This window comes from Anguilla anguilla, chromosome 2, assembly GCF_013347855.1.
Source record: "Anguilla anguilla isolate fAngAng1 chromosome 2, fAngAng1.pri, whole genome shotgun sequence".
Classification (NCBI taxonomy): domain Eukaryota; kingdom Metazoa; phylum Chordata; class Actinopteri; order Anguilliformes; family Anguillidae; genus Anguilla; species Anguilla anguilla.
Genome location: NC_049202.1, coordinates 48,340,238 through 48,358,695, shown reverse-complemented (window position 1 = coordinate 48,358,695; position 18,458 = coordinate 48,340,238). Strand labels below are relative to the sequence as shown.

Sequence of the window (18,458 nt, the reverse complement as noted above, 5' to 3'; positions counted from 1 at the left end):
CCCACTTACCTGATGCTTTTAATCTCAGAATGAATAGCAGTAAATAGAGGAGACTACTACGTCTGCAGCATGTGACCCATTTGAGACAAACACCTTTTTTTTGCACAGTATGACAAGTGCTGTTGTTCTACGAGTCACCTTTACGAGTGTTAATTATATTGTACCCTCTGGAAAGTGCGTAGAGGGGGTAGAGGAAGCAAATTATATTCTCTGCTTAATAAGCAAATATATTTATAGCACCTGGCTGCAATTGTAATCATTGTAGATGGGCCAGAGTTCTTTAAGATTCTTGCATTCATAATTTTAAACAGTATTAAATTGTCTTTTGTTCATGCAAAATGAAATTATGTCTTGAGTTATAGTCCTCATGGAAATTGGGGAGGTGATATAATTTCTGTCCTGTTGCATGTCTCATACTAATAACTAATAATGAATAACTATGCATAAAATCATACGCAATAAAACTGATTTACCCTAAAATTATACAATAAGTTATGTACAGTTATACCAATTCCACCTGGCTTAGTCTTTCTATTGAAAATTCAGCCATGCAATAAAATTATCTTATCCGCGGTCAATTTTTTCAGTAAAGACGGTAAACAGCAAAGACAAGCTGGCCTCCTATCATGTGTTACAGTGCAGATTACTGAAAGACACTTTCGTCACCCACTTTTTTTTACCCAAAAGCAGCCAGGACAGACTGTTTGCTTAAGTTGGTTTGACCTAATAGATACCAGCAAATGGTTTATCACAAAAACTAACAAGACAACTGCAAACTCATATGTCGTGCATGGTGTGACCAATGCACCTCTTGTTGTAATGTTCAGTCCTTGACTGTGGCTCGAGATATTGGCACATTCGACACAATAGAGCCATTCTTCTCAGGCTGAAAAAACAACTCAAATAAAACCCCAGCAGCTACTCTGCCAGAGCTGCATGACCAGGAGTACAGTAAAGAGAGAGATAACCAGAGGAAACGTGCAGCACTGCATTCGTGTTCCTTCCAACAAATCCAAACCTGAATATGCCATCCTACAGAGGCACGGATGAAGAGCCACATCCCAAACCCCCAAGGTGTAATAAAGTGTATACATTCGTAAACAATCAAAAGGTAAGAAGTCATTCCTTTATCAACATTTAATAATGCTCTAATGAGTTCCCATCTTGAGAGCTAGTGGCTCATTTATATCCTTTGCTGAATAGGTGAGAGGAGCACAATATTTGTGGCTAGTGGCTGTTCCAGTTTTCTTGTCCATTTCACCCAGTTTCCTATCTCTTGGAAAAATAACAAACAATTCATAATTTAATCAAGCTGAAAATAAGTGAACCTAGGTGAACTGTAACGCTTTAAAAGAGCTTGAAAATGCCCTCCTAGCTCTTCACCTGTTTTTCATAGTAAAACATGTTGATGGCAGCCTTTCTCCTATGATGGCAAAACTTCCCATATGTAACCCTGACACACAAAACCGTGTCACCTTAAACTAATGTTGACCCAGTGGCCAGACTGTGTACATTACTCCATGTCCATTAGTGAGTTAGCAGGGGAGACAGAGGAGAGAGAGGGAAGGAAGGAGAGCAGGCCTACAAGCACTCCTGGCTCAAGAAGTGTTTTACTGTGGGGCCAGACAAAACTGGGGGTGGGGGAACTGATGCATATGCGCATGGTATCGAGCCAGGTCCTATATCCACTTTGGGGGGCTGTCAGTCTCATATTGAGCTGTACTGGGTAAGTGAAGGGCCTGTTCCTGCTATGTATATGCATACTGCTTAAATGGCAGTAATAACACTGCATGCTTCATATTTACATTCTCAGGCTTTGGAAGAGATTAGCTGCATACACGTGTCTGACTTCAAAATCAATGACCATTACAAAGAACAAATAGCAACAGCAGATGATTGGGGTGTATTTACGGGAAAGAATGAAAAAAACATGTTTTATAGCTCACCTTCCTGACACAAGTGATGTCATTCAACAGTGTTGCCCAAAAAACAATAACAGCGCCATATTACTTTGTTTATTTGCACCGTAATCTAGCCCAGTACTCAGTGACTTTTTAACAGCGATAAATTGTTGTTTCTTTAATTGAAACAGTTGATTCCACATAGAAGTTAAAAAGATTGAAACTTTCCTCATAAGGATAAAAATGTTTTCTATGCTACTTCATGGCACATACTGTACAAAGGCTACAATAGCCAACATGTAGGGAATGGAATCAAATCTCTTCTGTGTATATGCAATCTTTTATAGGTACAGCTGCCTTTCCATGTATTCTTAGAATCAGTGTCCCTCTGAACTTTGAGATTTCAAAGGCATACATATAGAGCATGGCACTAATACAACAATGCCCCCATAAGTCCAACATCGACCACTCCACAACTTAATGAATACCTGAAAGGCAAGTGGAACTCTGACTGTCATACAAGCAGTTATAATTTCTAGGAGTTTGAAAACAAATCAATATAATTGTGTGAAGTTGACGAGAAACAATTACAAATAGCAAACAGAAGCCAGATAAAATAGCTAAATGATGTGCTGATAATGAAGGGCCTGCCTTTTGCCTGAAACTGCCATTAGCAGTTTCCCCACATGCAGTGCTTCAGCCAGCCAACTATCCAGTGCTGTTTTTTCTTTCACCTCATTGCCTCCCTCCATTTAGATTTCCTGGAAACTGTGCTCGAATAGTTGAGTCTTTATGAACACTTCTGCTTTGGTAACCTTAGATACAAAATCCAAGGCAAAGCAGAAGAGAACCCCAAACAAAGAGAGAGAGAGAGAGTGAGAGATAGAGAGAGAGAGAGAGAGAGAGAGAGTGTGTGTGTGTGTGTGTGTGTGAGAGAGAGAGAGAGAGTGTGTGTGTGTGTGTGTGTGTGAGAGAGAGAGAGAGAGAGAGAGAGAGGACAGGACAGGAGAGACAGAGATAAGAGCCCACTGTGTCTGGCATTCTGTCTCTCTGCTTGACTTTCTGTCTGTGAGCAAGCATTCAATTACAATGGTGATCCAGACTTGTGGCCTGTTGAAACTGATTCAGCCAAATTGAAAACAAATTTCAAACGTTTCCACAAATAGTCATGTAACCGAGGTAATTAGTGAATTTTATATGTGCGACATCGATCTACATCACGAACATCACAACATGGAATTTGTTCTAGAAATGAATACTGACTGCATCAAGTCAGGGAATTGACCGAAAACTAGCCAGACATTGATTACTACTGATTGCTTTCAGTAGGTAGGCACATAATTACAAGCATCCTTGTACAATAACCAAATCAAATTTTTATTTCCTCCTAAAACCACCAGAACAATACACAAAACACAATGTACAGACCCTATCCAGAGAGCAATATTTTTATGTCCACATTGAAAAGCTGGAAATATTTAAAGAACACAATCTACTTCATATATTAAACACTTAGCTTCACAGTAGGCTACTTTATCCAGAACAGAGGGTGGAGCATACTAGATGACCCATCTAACTGCACACAGCCATAGCCCACTATCACACTGAGGAGTGTGCAAAGAGGAAAAGCTAAGAGATACCAAGAGCCATTGGACAATGTTGACAGTGCTGACACAAATATCTCCTGCGTCCAGACAAGAACTGTGGTTTACAGTAAAATTGGATTCTACTTGTTATTATCAGATGCATACTACATTTACCAGTTCTGAAACGGAACGGCATCATCACATTTATTATGTTTTGTCCACGTAGCAGCAGCAGCAGCAGCAGCAGTACGCGGCATTGCACAATGACAATGATGTGTGTGTGCTCTCAGCACTCAGTCACGATTTTACTGCCTTTCCTGAAAATGTATTAGCTTAGCTATCTGGAAAAGAGCTATCACTGTTTACCAGACATTGTCACTGCTATCTTTGTTGGCTTCCATCGCCCTTCCATTGTGCCCATGTTACGTGCTGCATCTCTTACTACCGGGAAACAGTTAGTGTTAGCTTTTATCTACACATACCAGAATTTGACATTAACAACAGAAAAGGTAATTACACCATTTTGTTTGATGTTTAAATGAAAGGAAGTCACAGGTTGTACAGGATGCTGAAGGCATCAAAGGACACATGCATGACATTAGAGCATGTGTTATGGTAAGAACTGATCTTTTTCAATAATTTTTCTGTGTCACTTGTTAACCTAGATAGTTGTGTAGTTGTCTGAACATTAGCAAGCTGGCAATGCCACTTCAAGATAGTAAATATATAATACATATATGTATAACATAACTCGTAATAGTAGTGGAAAAAACATGAAACTGAAAAGTAAATTGCAAAACATAACTGATTGTCTGAATATTCCAATAGACTGCATTTTGAGCAGCACTTATTTTTACACTTCCACTGAGAAGCAGGGAAAACCTATTGTAATGGCTGAAATTTCTATTATTATTATCTCTCCTCTATTTTGTCAAATAACCTGGCCAAACATTGGTAACTTTTTGTCCATTTTGGCTCACAAACAGTACAGGCCATGCATAACCTGGACATAAGAAACGGCATGAGTTGTCCATTACGGGGATGGGCCTCATCATCCAGTCCATCCTAGAATTGTCAAACAAGGTACATTGGTGAAATGTCATGTCATGTCAATTTGAAGCATTTTGGGATAACACATCCATTACTTCAATAGCACTATGGTGAAGGATTTTCCACTAGGACCAACAAGGTCCACCAATATTTTTTCACCATTTTGTCAATTTTCAGCATTGCTCTGGAACTCAGTTGATTGCTGCCCATGCAGACATATTTAGGGGGCTAAGCACCAAAGGCACCCTATTGTTTTCCTTTGTATTATTATTATTATTATTATTATTATTAGGGGGGCAAACACCCTTTTGTTTTCTTTTGTATAATTTTGTTTTATTTTATTTTATTATTATCTTCTTCTACAATTTTTTGTCGTTTGGGCAAAACCAGGTCGGTTTTTACCAAACTTTGTATATTGATTGAGGAGTACTCAAAATGGTGATTGAGCAATTTTGGCCCAGGTGGCCACTTGGTGGCAATGCAGCAAACGGTTGAAAATCCAAACTTTGACAGGTGATAACTCCTGAACCCTTTGACCTATAATCTTTTTTTTCTTGATTCCTCTCTTCTCATAGAACAAAAAAGTATGTGTGGTTAGATTTTCCTTCTTGTGTATTTTAAACTTAAAATCTATCTCCTCCTAGATGCTTTGACATCTTTGCACAAAACTTGGACTATATCATTCTACTCATGAATATCTAAAATCCTAGCATAAGAAAAGTTACTATGCTTACAAACATGCCAGTAGTAAGCCAATTAATTTGTGGGCGTGTTACATCTGTTACATCTACTGTATGTACAGTCGAAACTCAGAGATAGGAACCTCAACTGGACAGGATATAAACCTGGACATATGACAGGTAATTATACCTTTTCAAAATACATACTAGACAATACTTAGATTGTCCTTGGTACAATCACTGTTTAAAGAAGCAACCTAAACATAAACGAGTCTGATTTTCCGCAGATAAAACAGGAAACAGGAAACAGGCCTATACCTCTGGCTTCATAGCTGCGGTTTGGAGCAAGGTTCCAAAAGTGCAAACAATATTAAAACAACATTACTTTCTCGGGTTTAATAAAACATATTTTAACATGTTAATCGACACATTGACAGATGCATTATTAGGTAGCAGTGCTAGATCTACGTTCAGCAGTTCAGGTTGAGCTGGGTATAAGCTGCCTGAGCGTTCACAGCCTACATCTCCTCTTTAATATTCTTTCACTGGTGCAATGTCTATTAGGATGCCACAAAAGCCATCTTGAGCTTGCTATGAACTTGCATTTCACTTCATGTAGGCATACAGGTTACTTCTAGTGTTTTTCAAGGTCAGTAGTTTTTTGTTTCTCTGTAGTGGACACACATTGGCTACATTATTCATGACATTAATCACATTTTGAAATGTTTTCATTTTTGAGAACACAAGATGTGTAACAGTTTTGCTTGCAATTGCCAGCTAGAAAGGTTATTCTGATTATTCATTATTAACTTGATTAAATAATGATTTATATAAATGAGAGCCTGTGTAAAAATAATGCTAGAGTGGGCAAATGGTAATAAATATTCCAAAAAAGAATTCTAATTTAAATTGGCCTGTTTTCACTTCACTTTCAATTTCCAAATGATACCATTTCTGAATGATTTATATATCTATGGTCCTATTATATTTTTTAAATGTAGCTGTCTCTAAGGGATTACACGTCAAACACAAACACCTACTGAAAGAACAAACATGATCTTATCTAAGAATAAAAATGCCTGAAGGTGGAAAGCAGGTCCTCAGAAAACATGTTCCATTAAAGAGCCTAAACTAAACATTGCTTCTGGACATAAGTAAGGACACTGAGTGCTTTGTGGCAGGAGTGAGAAGGCACCTACACTGCAGATGCATCAGTGCAAGCTTCTTTAATGCAAGTATAAGAGAGCTTTAGCATATAGGTTTTTGATGGAATTTGGAGTCTGTTATTGGTGTTTGTCAACATGAGGACCAGAGTTGTATCAAGGAAGCCATTATGAGGCTCAAAAATATGAAGAAAAGAAAAAAAAACTGCCAGTCATTGGTCAAACCTTAGACTTAATAAAATCAACCATTTGGAACATCAGAAAGGGAGCACTGGTGAACTCAGTGGTTGCAAAGGGCCTGGTAGGCTAAGAAAGAGCTGTACAGTTTATGACTAAGGAATTCTCACCACAATAACAAAAAACACTGGCCTGACAGCTCAGAAACAACTCTTCAAGATGCATGTGTCAGTGACTACTGTCTGCAGCAGACTTAGACAGAACTACAGAGGCTGTAAGATGCAGACCACTTGTTAACTGCAAAAAACAGGATGGCCAGATTAGAGTTTGCTAAAAAAAAAAAAAAAAAAAGTACCTAAAAGAGCCAGCAGAGATCTGGAAAAGGTCTTGTGTACAGATGAGATCAAGATTAACTTGTATCAGAGTGAGGGCAAGAGCAAAGTGTGCAGGCCAAAAGGAACTGCCTGAAATCCAAACAAAGGGGGACTATACATAAAAAATGCTATGATTTCTGCATGGTGAAACCAAAGTGTATGAAAAAACGCTTACTGTATGTAAAACCCTTTACTTCATAAACAAATACGATTTTTAAAAAATAATAATAACTTCGAGATATGCTAAAATTAATTCAGGATAAGGTCTGATTGTGGATGAGGAGTACAGCGACACCCAAGGTGTCATCAATGTGTTAAGAATGTAACTAATGCTCAGACTGGGAGTAAAATTACCAATACATAAGGGGTAAACGCTGTGGGCAAAAGGTCTATCTGCTCCCCCCTCTGGTTGAAAGGGAAAGCAACAGGGCATGACAAAGTCATTTAAAGATAGTGCTATGATGGTAACTATAGCTATTCAATAGTAGCCTACTCTGAGCCGATAGAAATACAAATTTAAAAAATAAATAATGCATACGTAAAAAGTCTAATAATGCATGTTTATCAGTGATGGCCGCTTAGGCAACTTCCGGCGACGTAATCAATATTTTGTTACAATTTTGTTGCTGAAGCAATACATTTGGCAATCGACTAAATTTGATACTGGGACATGTCCTTTTAAAAATTGTTAAACTCATACAATATAGTAGGCTACGTGGGAAACATGACACATTGCCTATCTATCTAACCCTAGCCGATCTAATTTAGCAATCAACATAATTATAATGAATAATGAATCGGAAGAAATCTAAGTATAGGCTACGTGTGTGAGTGTGCGTGCGTGGTTTTGAATATTACAGAGTAGGCTATTTACTATGCTGTAATGCATTTTTAAAGAGCATCAAATCAAAAAAGGGTATGAGCAGGCTAAACACGCCCCTGCGCTATCATTGGATATAGGTGATACTGACGCAGGATGTTGATGGAATAAATACCTGTAACTTGTGGCAGAGGGATAGAAAGGTCTGATACCTAAACTAAGAGAATCTTGGTAAACGGGATAGCGCACCAAGAGAGCAGACAGTTCGAGCTATTGAGACGGCGTTATATTTTCCCGTCTATATCCAATCACTGAAAGGCGGAAAGAATTGTTCTCTCTTATTAGCCAGTTTCTGCAAGTTTCCAGATTTCAGAACTTTACCGCAGTCATGTCGTCTCTGGCAGTGAAGGAAAAGACCACAGTCCGCCTGGTGTTCTTCGGTGCGGCGGGGGTTGGAAAGACGGCGCTGATCCAGAGATTTCTACAAGACAGGTTTGAAAACAAGTATACACGTACAGTTGAAGAGCTGCACAGCAGAGAATACAACACTGACGGAGCAAAAATCCGTATCGAGATCATGGACACGAGCGGCAGCTACTCCTTCCCGGCCATGCGAAAGCTATGCATCCTTAACAGTGATGCTTTCGCCTTGGTCTATTCTATAGATGATCCAGAGTCCTTCGAGGAGGTGCAGAGACTGCGAGAAGAGATTCTAGAACTAAAGGGTGAAAAGTTCGCTCCTATCACAGTGGTGGGCAATAAAATTGACTTGGAGAACCAGAGACTGCTGGCTACAGGCGAGATAATGCCAATTGTCGAGCTGGATTGGAACGCCAGCTTTGTTGAGGCTTCTGCAAAGAGCAGCGAAAACGTGATGGGGGTGTTCCAGGAGCTGCTGCAGCAGGTCAATCTGCCCAGTCGCCTTAGCCCTGCACTGCGGAGACGTAGAGAGACCATTCCGAAGGACAATGTTGGAGTCAGGAAAAAGCCGCCGATGAAAAAAACCAATAGCTGCATTCTGTCATAATTGGACTCATAATGCAAATATGACATCATTTCTGTATCTGCGCATCTATCTTGAGCTCTGTGCAGCCTGAGCTTCGTGAAGTTGAAACTGAAGCTGGAGAAGCAGGACAGTCGCGGCCAGGAGATGGAGAAAGAAAAAGGTGACTTGAGGTGCACCTGTTGCACATGCAATGCTGTGCGCCTGAAAACAAATCGAATTTGGACTGGGTGTTTGAGTAGTAGCCGAAATGGTGCTCTCCGAGGAACAGAAAAGACAGTAAAATTGCCTTTTTAACTCCAAATTGGAGTAATCATGGTAATTCTTGAATGAGAAGATAAAAATGTACAGTGATTCATTCACATGATACTGACTGTATAGAGTTAAACTTAAAAAGTGCAATAAAGGCATCAGACTCTTACTGGTTGTCTCCAGACTGTAGTTTGGTAATTGTTTATATTCCTTAATTTCTTCATTCACATTTTGTAATTAAAGTCTTGTTTAGCATTGGGTGTTCAAATTTAAAAGCATTTATATTAGTTTCATGTTTTGATTTTGAGTTTTTCCCTATTCCACTTAGACACCTTCACTTGTGCCAGCTAAGTACTTTCATCATATCTCTAAATCAAAGTACATTATTTAACAGTCATGAATGATTTCAAGGATGTTTCACCAAACAATAAATACTTCCATTCAAATAAAGTTTCATAGATATGAGTGCATTAGCTGATGTTATCTACAGCCAGTAAAGGTAAAATCAGTAGCATGTGCTTAAGGAAGTGATTTAATGCAGAGCACTGATACCTACATAAAAAGGAAAAACACTGATAGTGTTTCATTGTGGTCAAGAGACATGTTCTCTTGAATCCCTTTATACTGCACAGCAATGATATCAAGGTGCAAATGTCAGCCCCAGTGGGCACCAAGAGCTGAGGGTACAAGAAGTCAAATAATTGCTTTATTAATATTCACAACTGCAAAAGTTTCATTTACTTTAATTAAACATTGTATTAAGAACAAATACTGCGCCAAAGACAAGCTTATTGGTGACAATTACATTTTAGTCCATGTTCTACACATTTGCTTTGCTAACTAGTCACAACAAAATGCACTACAGATTGTGTAGTGGGAATGCAGTTCGTTATATCTTATATCTCACATTTATCATAGCTAAAACTAGTATATTTACCATACATTGATCAGATGTATATTACTGAATGTTGAAAACTGGACTAGAGACAAACTATCATTACACATAATACTGCTGCAGTGGTGAATAGTGAAGGGGGTGGCACTGTTTGTCTACATGGAACAGGACTGTTGCCTTGTCTATACAGTGCTGCACTTTGCACACAGTGTGATTACTCTGCTTAGAGCCACACCTGCCATTATCTTCATTCTTACAACTGAGCACGAAATGCCCATCCACATGGTGTCAAACAGTAGAACGTGTACAAATTTGCACAGGAGTATTAAAGGCAATGTGCCTTGTGGGGCACCACTGAACTGTTCCCCTATCTTGCATGTGAAAAATAGCATTTTGGAACTGAGGGGGAAAAAAACAGTGTCATCAGTGTCTATGATATATACAATTCTACTGAAAAACAAAGGACTGTCAGGTGATGTCAGTGTTAATCCAGAGTCAACCTATGGTAATCCCTAATTCTTTCACTAGTGGATGAAAAAATGTTGTTTTTTTCATGGTAAACACAGATTATATAAGGGCATAAAACTGACAGGAAGTGAAGTGACAGTTGGTTGTTGAATTTGTTTTTCTTTATCTACTACATTAATTCAGTATATTTCCTCTCCCTTTAGTGTTCTCAGTGGTGGGTGCACTTAGAGACCTGGAATATATTCAAGATATTAACTGATTATTCCCCAGTGGGAAAGCTGCCCACGCATATCCTCATTAAACATTCCATGCCTATTCATCTTTATGAGGGACTAAACAAACAAACACCCACCTTTCCATTATTTCTAAAAATAAATGCTGATTAAGCAGCATCATTGGCCAGAATAGGATGTGCTCAAATTCAAGTGAACATTTCTGGAGCACTGGTTGGATCACAGGCTCTGAATAAAGAGGAAAGAACTGTGAGGTAAAGCACTGCATGACCACTTGAGTAGACAAACATGTGGACCCTCCCCTACTCCTGTTGTTCAAAAATAGCATAGCAAGGCCATCCATTTCTACAGTGACCACCCACAGAATTATCAAACCCACAGAATTAACTGGAAAACAGCTGATAGTGAAATCTTACACACTTTTCTAGAGTTATTATTGCAGATGCCCAAGTTGAATATCCGATAGTGAAAGCTTAGAAGCTCCTTACCTGTTTTATACTACTTCAGGTATTACTTCCAGCTCAAGTTTATTTTCAGTCTTTATGCAGTGAAACAAGGTTCTCCTCCTACGATATGTATTTTAGCAAAACTGAGAGACCAGAAACTCAAGTATTCTTTTAAAAAGAGGGATTGTTGGATGATGACACAGGGTTGAAGACAAATAATATCTTTTACAACATAGGTTCAATGATCCACTTGTGACAAAATAAAAATATATGATTTTATTAAAAGCAGTTTAAAGGGCTTTTCAATATTTTAGTTATTTTTTTATTTGTATCTCAAAGCTTCATTTGCCTTTCTTTCTAACACGTGGTCAAACAAATGGACATACAATAATAACCTCATTCAACATTTAAGCTTGTTTGGGAAATGCACTGCTGTTACGTGGGAAATGTGGGTGAGGAAGTGTCTGGCCAGTCTACTGTAGAAAATTCAGATATGCACCTCTGGCTTCCACAGTTGTTATCAACGAAAGCTGTGCTAGTTAGTATTTTATCTCTCTGCATGTGATGCTTGTATTCAGGCCAACATTAATTTCAACAATGTGTTCACGTGTAGCCCAGACTGAGGCCATTCAAAATGCTGATAAAAACAATGGGCAGAGCTGGTTCTCTTTCAAGGGTATTATATATGCAAAACAGTGCTCCAGAATCACAAAAGTAGACAGAGACACTTCAAGCAAAAGAAAGAATCATTCATATCTTTCCCATTGTAAAAGAACAACATGTAACTCCCAAATTCAACTAACATCTCAATGATTAAATCTTATTTTAAGAAAATGTAGGACACTATAGGCAATATACAAGAACCATTTGATTCAAAAGAATCCCTGCAAAAATCCATTCCTGCATGCAAATATTATCTGCATGCTGCACTTTTCCTTAAGCTGCACTTTTCTTAAATCTAAGCTAATAGTTATTTGTTTCCTACCCCTCTGATACACTTTTTTTTCTGCAATACAGTCACACCCCTGACCAGTTCCTTTTTTGATCCATAACAAGTATTCTGTAGCCCTCTATTTGGGATAGAAACCTTTAACAAATGTGTCCAGACAGACTAATTCATAAACAGCATGCCAGATATGATGCAATCATGTATGGATATGTGTACATAGTTCTGGATATTTAGTTATATGTTTAGAAACTTCTACATGTCAGAAGTCCTGTCTTTTAAATTTATTTCTTCTCTCTCCCCAGCAGTTTTGCTACCTGTCAATTACTAGGACAGACCTTTAAGAGTTCAGACATTTGTTTTTGCCTGAAGACCACTTCACTCTGGCTACTCTTAGTTCTGACATTCCATGGGACAATAAACAGCCTTACTCTAGTAATGGCACACAAAATGTTTTGAGTTCAGCATTAGATGAGCCATGTAAATAGGTGGGTTTTCAAACTGTGGTGGAAGATATTCACAGTACTGTCCTGACTGTAGTGGGGAGATCAGCTGAAACCAGCTTGACCAGTTTAGGCTGGATTAAGCTGGAATTTTTAGCAGGTGAGGGGATGACAAGGTGGCCAGTGCATGCTAAGCACAGAGGCCTGGCAGGAGAAAAAGTCTGATATAAGATTGCACATAAGAGGGTGCTGTTCCTCTTGCTGCACCATAGCCCAGGACTAGAAAATTGTATTTTGACTTGGCCCCTACTAGTAGCCAGTGATATGAGACAGGAGACCTGACAGGGTGACTCCCTGTTAAGAGAGTCCCTGTCAGGCTTATGAGGCATACTACAGGTAGGTTAGTACTGTAATAATTCTCAACAGCTGTGTATGTGATCGATCAGGCAGACAATTGGTGTAGATCATCTCTGCACACCCACACACATTCTCTAATGCTACACCACACAATTGATTGCAGTGACCCTTCCCATTCAACCATTAGTCACTATTCCTATTGAAACACTAACCAGTTGAGCAGTCTTTGTGACTGAATCTCCTGCCATCCGTGCCCCCACAATGAACCCTCTTTCAAAGTCACTTTGAATCTTTTTTTTTATCTTTTCCTCTTGGCATCTTGAGACAAAATTCAGGCTAAATGGGCCAGCTCAGCATTTTTATATATGCCACAGAGTACAGTATGAAAGGATGTGAATTGCTTAACTGTATCATGCAGTACACCTTTATGGAAGCATTTTAAGTTTTTCCGCTCATCTGTTCAGGGTTTTCCTTTAATTTGTCACACGCGCATATATAGAAAAAGAAAATAAATGTGTGTGTGTGTGTGTGTCGTCCCTTTCCTCTGAAACTTAAGAGTGTAGTTATTGTAAAAAGTTAGCTTTCCAACTATGCGAGCTTTCATATTCTATTTTAATTTTTTCCGCATACCAATAAAGTTGTTTCAAAGCATGGGACATTTAAATCTTTAAATAGTAATTGTTGTATTAAGATTCTATGTTATACACTGAAACCCTCTCTCGTCGATGGAAGGTTATATTCTGCAGTACCGGAACTTACATTTCTCGTGTAATTACTTCTATAAACGGAACTACTTTGTAGAAAGCAAGGAAGTTGTGTTCGTATATGTATCCCACATATGGTTGATCGTTTCTGTTTTTATGCTCCCATGGTCCTTTGCAGCCGCGGCTTGGAATTCAAATCGAGTGGACCAATCATACGAGCTTGTAACGAACGGAGCTGGATTTGAAATGTTGCAGTAGGCAGTGTTGTCAGAGAGAAAGAAGGGCCAGACGGAGCTGTGTCGGAAAGAAAGTTGTGGAGTTTATTTTATTTAATTTCATATTTTGCCGCATAGGGAATGGTTATTTATGAGGCACATTAGAGGGACTTGTAGTATATCTGTGTTCCAAACGATTTCATTTTTGCTGTTATTTCGAGTTTTGATTCGAATTCAGTGCATTTCTAAACTGAAGAGAAAAACTAATCCGGTAAACTAAGTCGCACGTACATTTGTAATTTATTTATTTTAAGTTTGGAAACCTAGTCAACACCTTATCTATTTTTTTTTTTTAAGTTTGTCGCTGGATTTATTTTAGTTGCAAGATTACGTTAACGGAAGGGAGTTATTTCTCTTCAAAATGAGCGCAGCAATTGCAAAGGTGGCGAAGCCGTCGTCACACGTTGATCCTAAATCTGCACCTCTGAAAGAGATCCCTGATATTTTGGTGGATCCTCGAACCATGAAGAGGTACATGAGGGGCCGATTTCTTGGAAAAGGAGGATTTGCTAAATGTTACGAAATCACAGATATGGACACTAAAGAGGTTTTCGCAGGGAAAGTAGTCCCAAAATCCATGCTTCTAAAAGCTCACCAGAAGGAGAAAATGTCCATGGAAATCACTATCCACAAGAGCCTTGATAACCCGCATGTAGTAGGATTTCACGGCTTTTTCGAAGACGACGACTTTGTTTTCGTAGTTTTGGAGATCTGCCGCCGGAGGGTAAGTGAAATGATCAGTAACGTTAGTGGCTTGCTTGGTTGCTAGCGTAGTCAGCATAGCTGGCTACTTCACATGTTAACGTACTCTAGTTCAGTAACGCAATCGCAAGCGTCAGATCGCAAGCTAACTTTCTTAGCTGTTAATGTAAATGTTTGACATTTTAGTGGCGTTCAGTGTGCTTCAAGGTCAGCAACAACCAGCTTCTACGTAGTTGGTTACATTTGCGTCAGCATTCTTGTGTTATTTAAATGTGGCTAGCTAGCTACTTGTCGTCCTGTTTCCGGTCATTCTCACTGCTCTCAATCCCGCATAGGTTTCATGCTTGATTGGGACAGTTAATTTTCAGTTAATTGTTAACTAAAAAATTTTAAACTTATTAAATGCCAAGGTATTTAGTGGAAGACGAACTGCATAAGTCTCGTTAAGTTTTTGCATCTTTTTTTCTGCTAGTCTCTTTTGGAGCTGCACAAGAGGAGGAAGGCTGTGACTGAACCAGAGGCACGGTATTACATGAGACAGACCATTCAGGGATGCCAGTATCTGCACAACAACAGAGTCATCCACAGGGATCTCAAACTGGGAAACCTCTTTCTGAATGATGACATGGAAGTTAAGATCGGTAAAGGCCTTTTCAACCTCCCTCTGCTCTTTCCCTTTGTTTTCAGTTAGTTAAACATGCCGTTTCTCTCACCAGGTGACTTTGGGTTGGCTACTAAAATTGAGTTTGATGGTGAGAGGAAGAAGACACTGTGCGGGACCCCTAACTACATTGCTCCAGAGGTGCTGTGCAAGAAGGGCCACAGCTTTGAGGTGGACATCTGGTCACTGGGATGCATCCTGTAAGCATGGGCAATGTGGGCTTTAGGGAATGCAAATGTGTTCTGTGTGACTTCTTACTTTTCAAACCTAGTACTGTAGTTTTAATGCCCATGCAAGGTTTATCTGTATTGAAGGCTTAATTAGCATTTTTAGCTACTGTCTATTGGGCTGTCGGTCCAACGGCTTAATTTTATTTGCCCGATTTAATTTTATGACTCAGAAGATTATGTTTGGAGGTGTTCGCTATTGTGAAGTTACTTGCAATGTATAACTTGTGCCCTAAACATAACTCCCCTGACACTCCTTTCCTGCTAGATACACTTTGCTGGTGGGTAAACCTCCCTTTGAGACGTCCTGCCTGAAGGAGACGTACATCCGAATCAAGAAAAATGACTACACTGTCCCACGGGTGAGCTGTGGCATATTGCGTAATGGTGGTAACTCCCTTGCCATGTCCCCTCTCCTCAGTTCTCACCTTACTCTTGCCCCCACCATCAGCACATCAGCCCAGTGGCAGCTTCCCTGATTAAGAAGATGCTGCATGCTGACCCTTCCCTTCGGCCCACCATCGGTGACCTGCTGACAGATGAGTTTTTCACATCTGGTTACATCCCCCTGCGCCTGCCCACCACCTGTCTCACGGTGCCTCCTCGCTTCTCCATCGCACCCAGCAGCCTGGAGGCCAGTCAGCGCCGACCCCTGACTGCTCTCAACAAAGGTACATCCGTTCACTGCTCCTTACCTTGTTTTACTCAGTGGGTCTGTCGGCATCTTCACTGACTATCAAATGTGCTCTTCCCTTCAGGAACAGAGAGTCCCATTGAGAAGATGGGTAAGATGGACCCGAAGGAGGAACCCCAAGTCAGGTGAGTCTGTCAGACTGCATGATGGTTCTATTGCTTGGGCCTAATCTGTCACTCATTACATTGGAACTTGCCTAAGCACTATGCATAAGCATATCTTGATTTGTCCCTGAGAACATTTTATGAATTTTGTACCTGTGTTTTCTGAGACTTGGAGGTTATTGACCATTGAAAAACTTTTCCTTTCTTCTAGGGAAGGAGCAGAGCCTGTGGATTGCCATTTGACTGACATGATCCAACAGCTCAACAGTGTTAATGCTACCAAACCCTCAGAGAGGGCTCTCATTCGGCAAGGTAATCAAAAGCTCCCCCAATTAGGCTAAATAATTAATTGGCGTTTTAAAGGGCGTGTTTTGTTTACTTCATTGTAAATAATTTCCCAATTGTTGTTTTGTCTTGTAGAGGAAGCTGAAGATCCTGCCTGCATTCCCATTTTCTGGATCAGCAAATGGGTGGACTACTCTGATAAATACGGCCTGGGTATGATTAGCCTCGTTACTGATGCTTCAGCATGAAGTGATTTGACATTCTCGAAATTACAGTGTAACAGTTAGCTTGTCTTTAACTTAAGTCTTGTTCTGACAGGATACCAGCTGTGTGACAACAGTGTGGGTGTTCTCTTCAATGATTCCACAAGGCTCATTATGTATGACGACGGGGACAGCCTGCAGTATATTGACAAGAACACTGTAGAGTCCTATATGAGTGTGCGCTCCTACCCTTCCATGCTCTCCAAGAAGGTCAGTTCTGAAAACACAGCAATGGTTACCAATGGTTATCAATGACTAATGTACAACTTTATCTCTGATACTTTGGGTACAAAGTCCTGACCTACTAAAATGTAGTCTTACAGATGGTTTCAGATTGCCCCCCACTTTTTTTTGCTACCGACATCTTGCGTTCGGATTATCTGTGTATTTGAAATGACTAGTAAGCAATCTTACTTCGAAGATGTACTCTCTCGTTTCACGTGTCCCCGTCATAACTTTGCTAGCTCTCTAGTCTATTGGCACGAGCTGATCTCTGTCCCTCTACTCCTCAGATCACTTTGCTGAAATACTTCCGTAACTACATGAGTGAGCACCTGCTGAAGGCTGGAGCCAACATCACCCCGCGGGACGGCGATGAGCTGGCGCGCCTGCCCTACCTTCGTAACTGGTTCCGCACCAAGAGCGCCATCGTGCTTCACCTCAGCAATGGCACAGTGCAGATCAACTTCTTCCAGGTGATGTCATGTTCCTAGCTGACTGAATGATTTGGCATTGCAGTGCCAGCTTCACGCTTTTAATTTTAGACCAAGTCTTAATCTGAAAAGTTTAAATGAGCTTCTTCTCAGATGGGTGTTCTGAAGGATATTGTGGTATTATCATTCCAGTAAATCATGCTGTTACACACGGTGAAGGCATGGAAAAGCCTGTTCATGTACAATAACCACAGAAAGATATGACTGACTTTGTCGCGAGGAAGCCTTTAGTCGTGTTGTCTCTCCTTGGGGTCTTTGGGTTAAAGCACTTTTGCAAATTTTGTTTTAGTCATGGAGCTAGATTTGGTCTCACTCTCTTGCCCCTATGCAGGATCACACAAAACTGATCCTGTGCCCTCTTATGGCTGCGGTGACGTACATTGACGAGAAGAGGGAGTTCCGCACCTACAAAATGAGCATGATCGAGGAGTACGGCTGCTGCAAGGAGCTGGCCAGCCGCCTTCGCTACGCTCGCACCATGCTGGATAAACTGTTGGCTTGTAAATCCAGTGGTTCTCGCTAGACCCTGGAAGAACCATATTGTGTCTGATGCCTGAGCTCCTTGCATGTCCTGTAAATATACACGTCAACCTCAGTTTTACTTGTTTTATACCCCTACTGGTGTCTACAATGTAACTGCTTGGCCAAAGGGTTCTTGCTCCCCCCGCTCCCCCTAAAATGTCTTTAAAATTAATGTTTTATGTAGGAAGCAAGTTTACAATGCAGAACTTTGATTTGCTCAGTGCACCACTGTATTTGCGTATTCTTGGTTCTAAGGGCAAATGAACAAATTTACTGTGCCAATCAAGACAGTAGGGTGTGGAATCTTATCATGTGTAAGCATTTTGTTTGTGTGTGGAGTTATAATTGTTTTTATTTTAAATGTTGCTTTTGTCTTCTGTACAAAGCTCTTGTGTACAAAATCCTGAATAGAGAGAATTGTATGTTTACAAAATGTGTTTTTAAATTTTGATATATCCCAAGTAAATAAAGACCCTCTTGAACGTTTAAGACCATTTGGCTCCTCAACCAGAAT

The 18,458-nt window shown here is 39.9% G+C and overlaps 2 protein-coding genes across 2 annotated transcripts; both read left to right on the top strand.

The window, feature by feature from the left end:
* Nucleotides 1–7,944: 7,944 nt before the first annotated feature.
* rasd3 (RASD family member 3) lies at nucleotides 7,945–9,188 on the top strand. Its single transcript, XM_035403190.1, has one exon. The coding sequence runs from the start codon at nucleotides 8,140–8,142 to the stop codon at nucleotides 8,776–8,778; it is 639 nt and encodes a 212-aa protein (XP_035259081.1). The 5' UTR covers nucleotides 7,945–8,139; the 3' UTR covers nucleotides 8,779–9,188.
* Nucleotides 9,189–13,712: 4,524 nt separating this feature from the next.
* plk1 (polo-like kinase 1 (Drosophila)) lies at nucleotides 13,713–18,430 on the top strand. The gene is made up of 11 exons (XM_035403663.1): nucleotides 13,713–14,497; nucleotides 14,948–15,116; nucleotides 15,192–15,336; nucleotides 15,632–15,725; nucleotides 15,815–16,034; nucleotides 16,122–16,182; nucleotides 16,373–16,473; nucleotides 16,582–16,659; nucleotides 16,765–16,919; nucleotides 17,222–17,404; nucleotides 17,754–18,430. The coding sequence occupies exons 1-11, from the start codon at nucleotides 14,135–14,137 to the stop codon at nucleotides 17,943–17,945; spliced, it is 1,761 nt and encodes a 586-aa protein (XP_035259554.1). The 5' UTR covers nucleotides 13,713–14,134; the 3' UTR covers nucleotides 17,946–18,430.
* The last annotated feature ends 28 nt before the right edge of the window (nucleotides 18,431–18,458 follow it).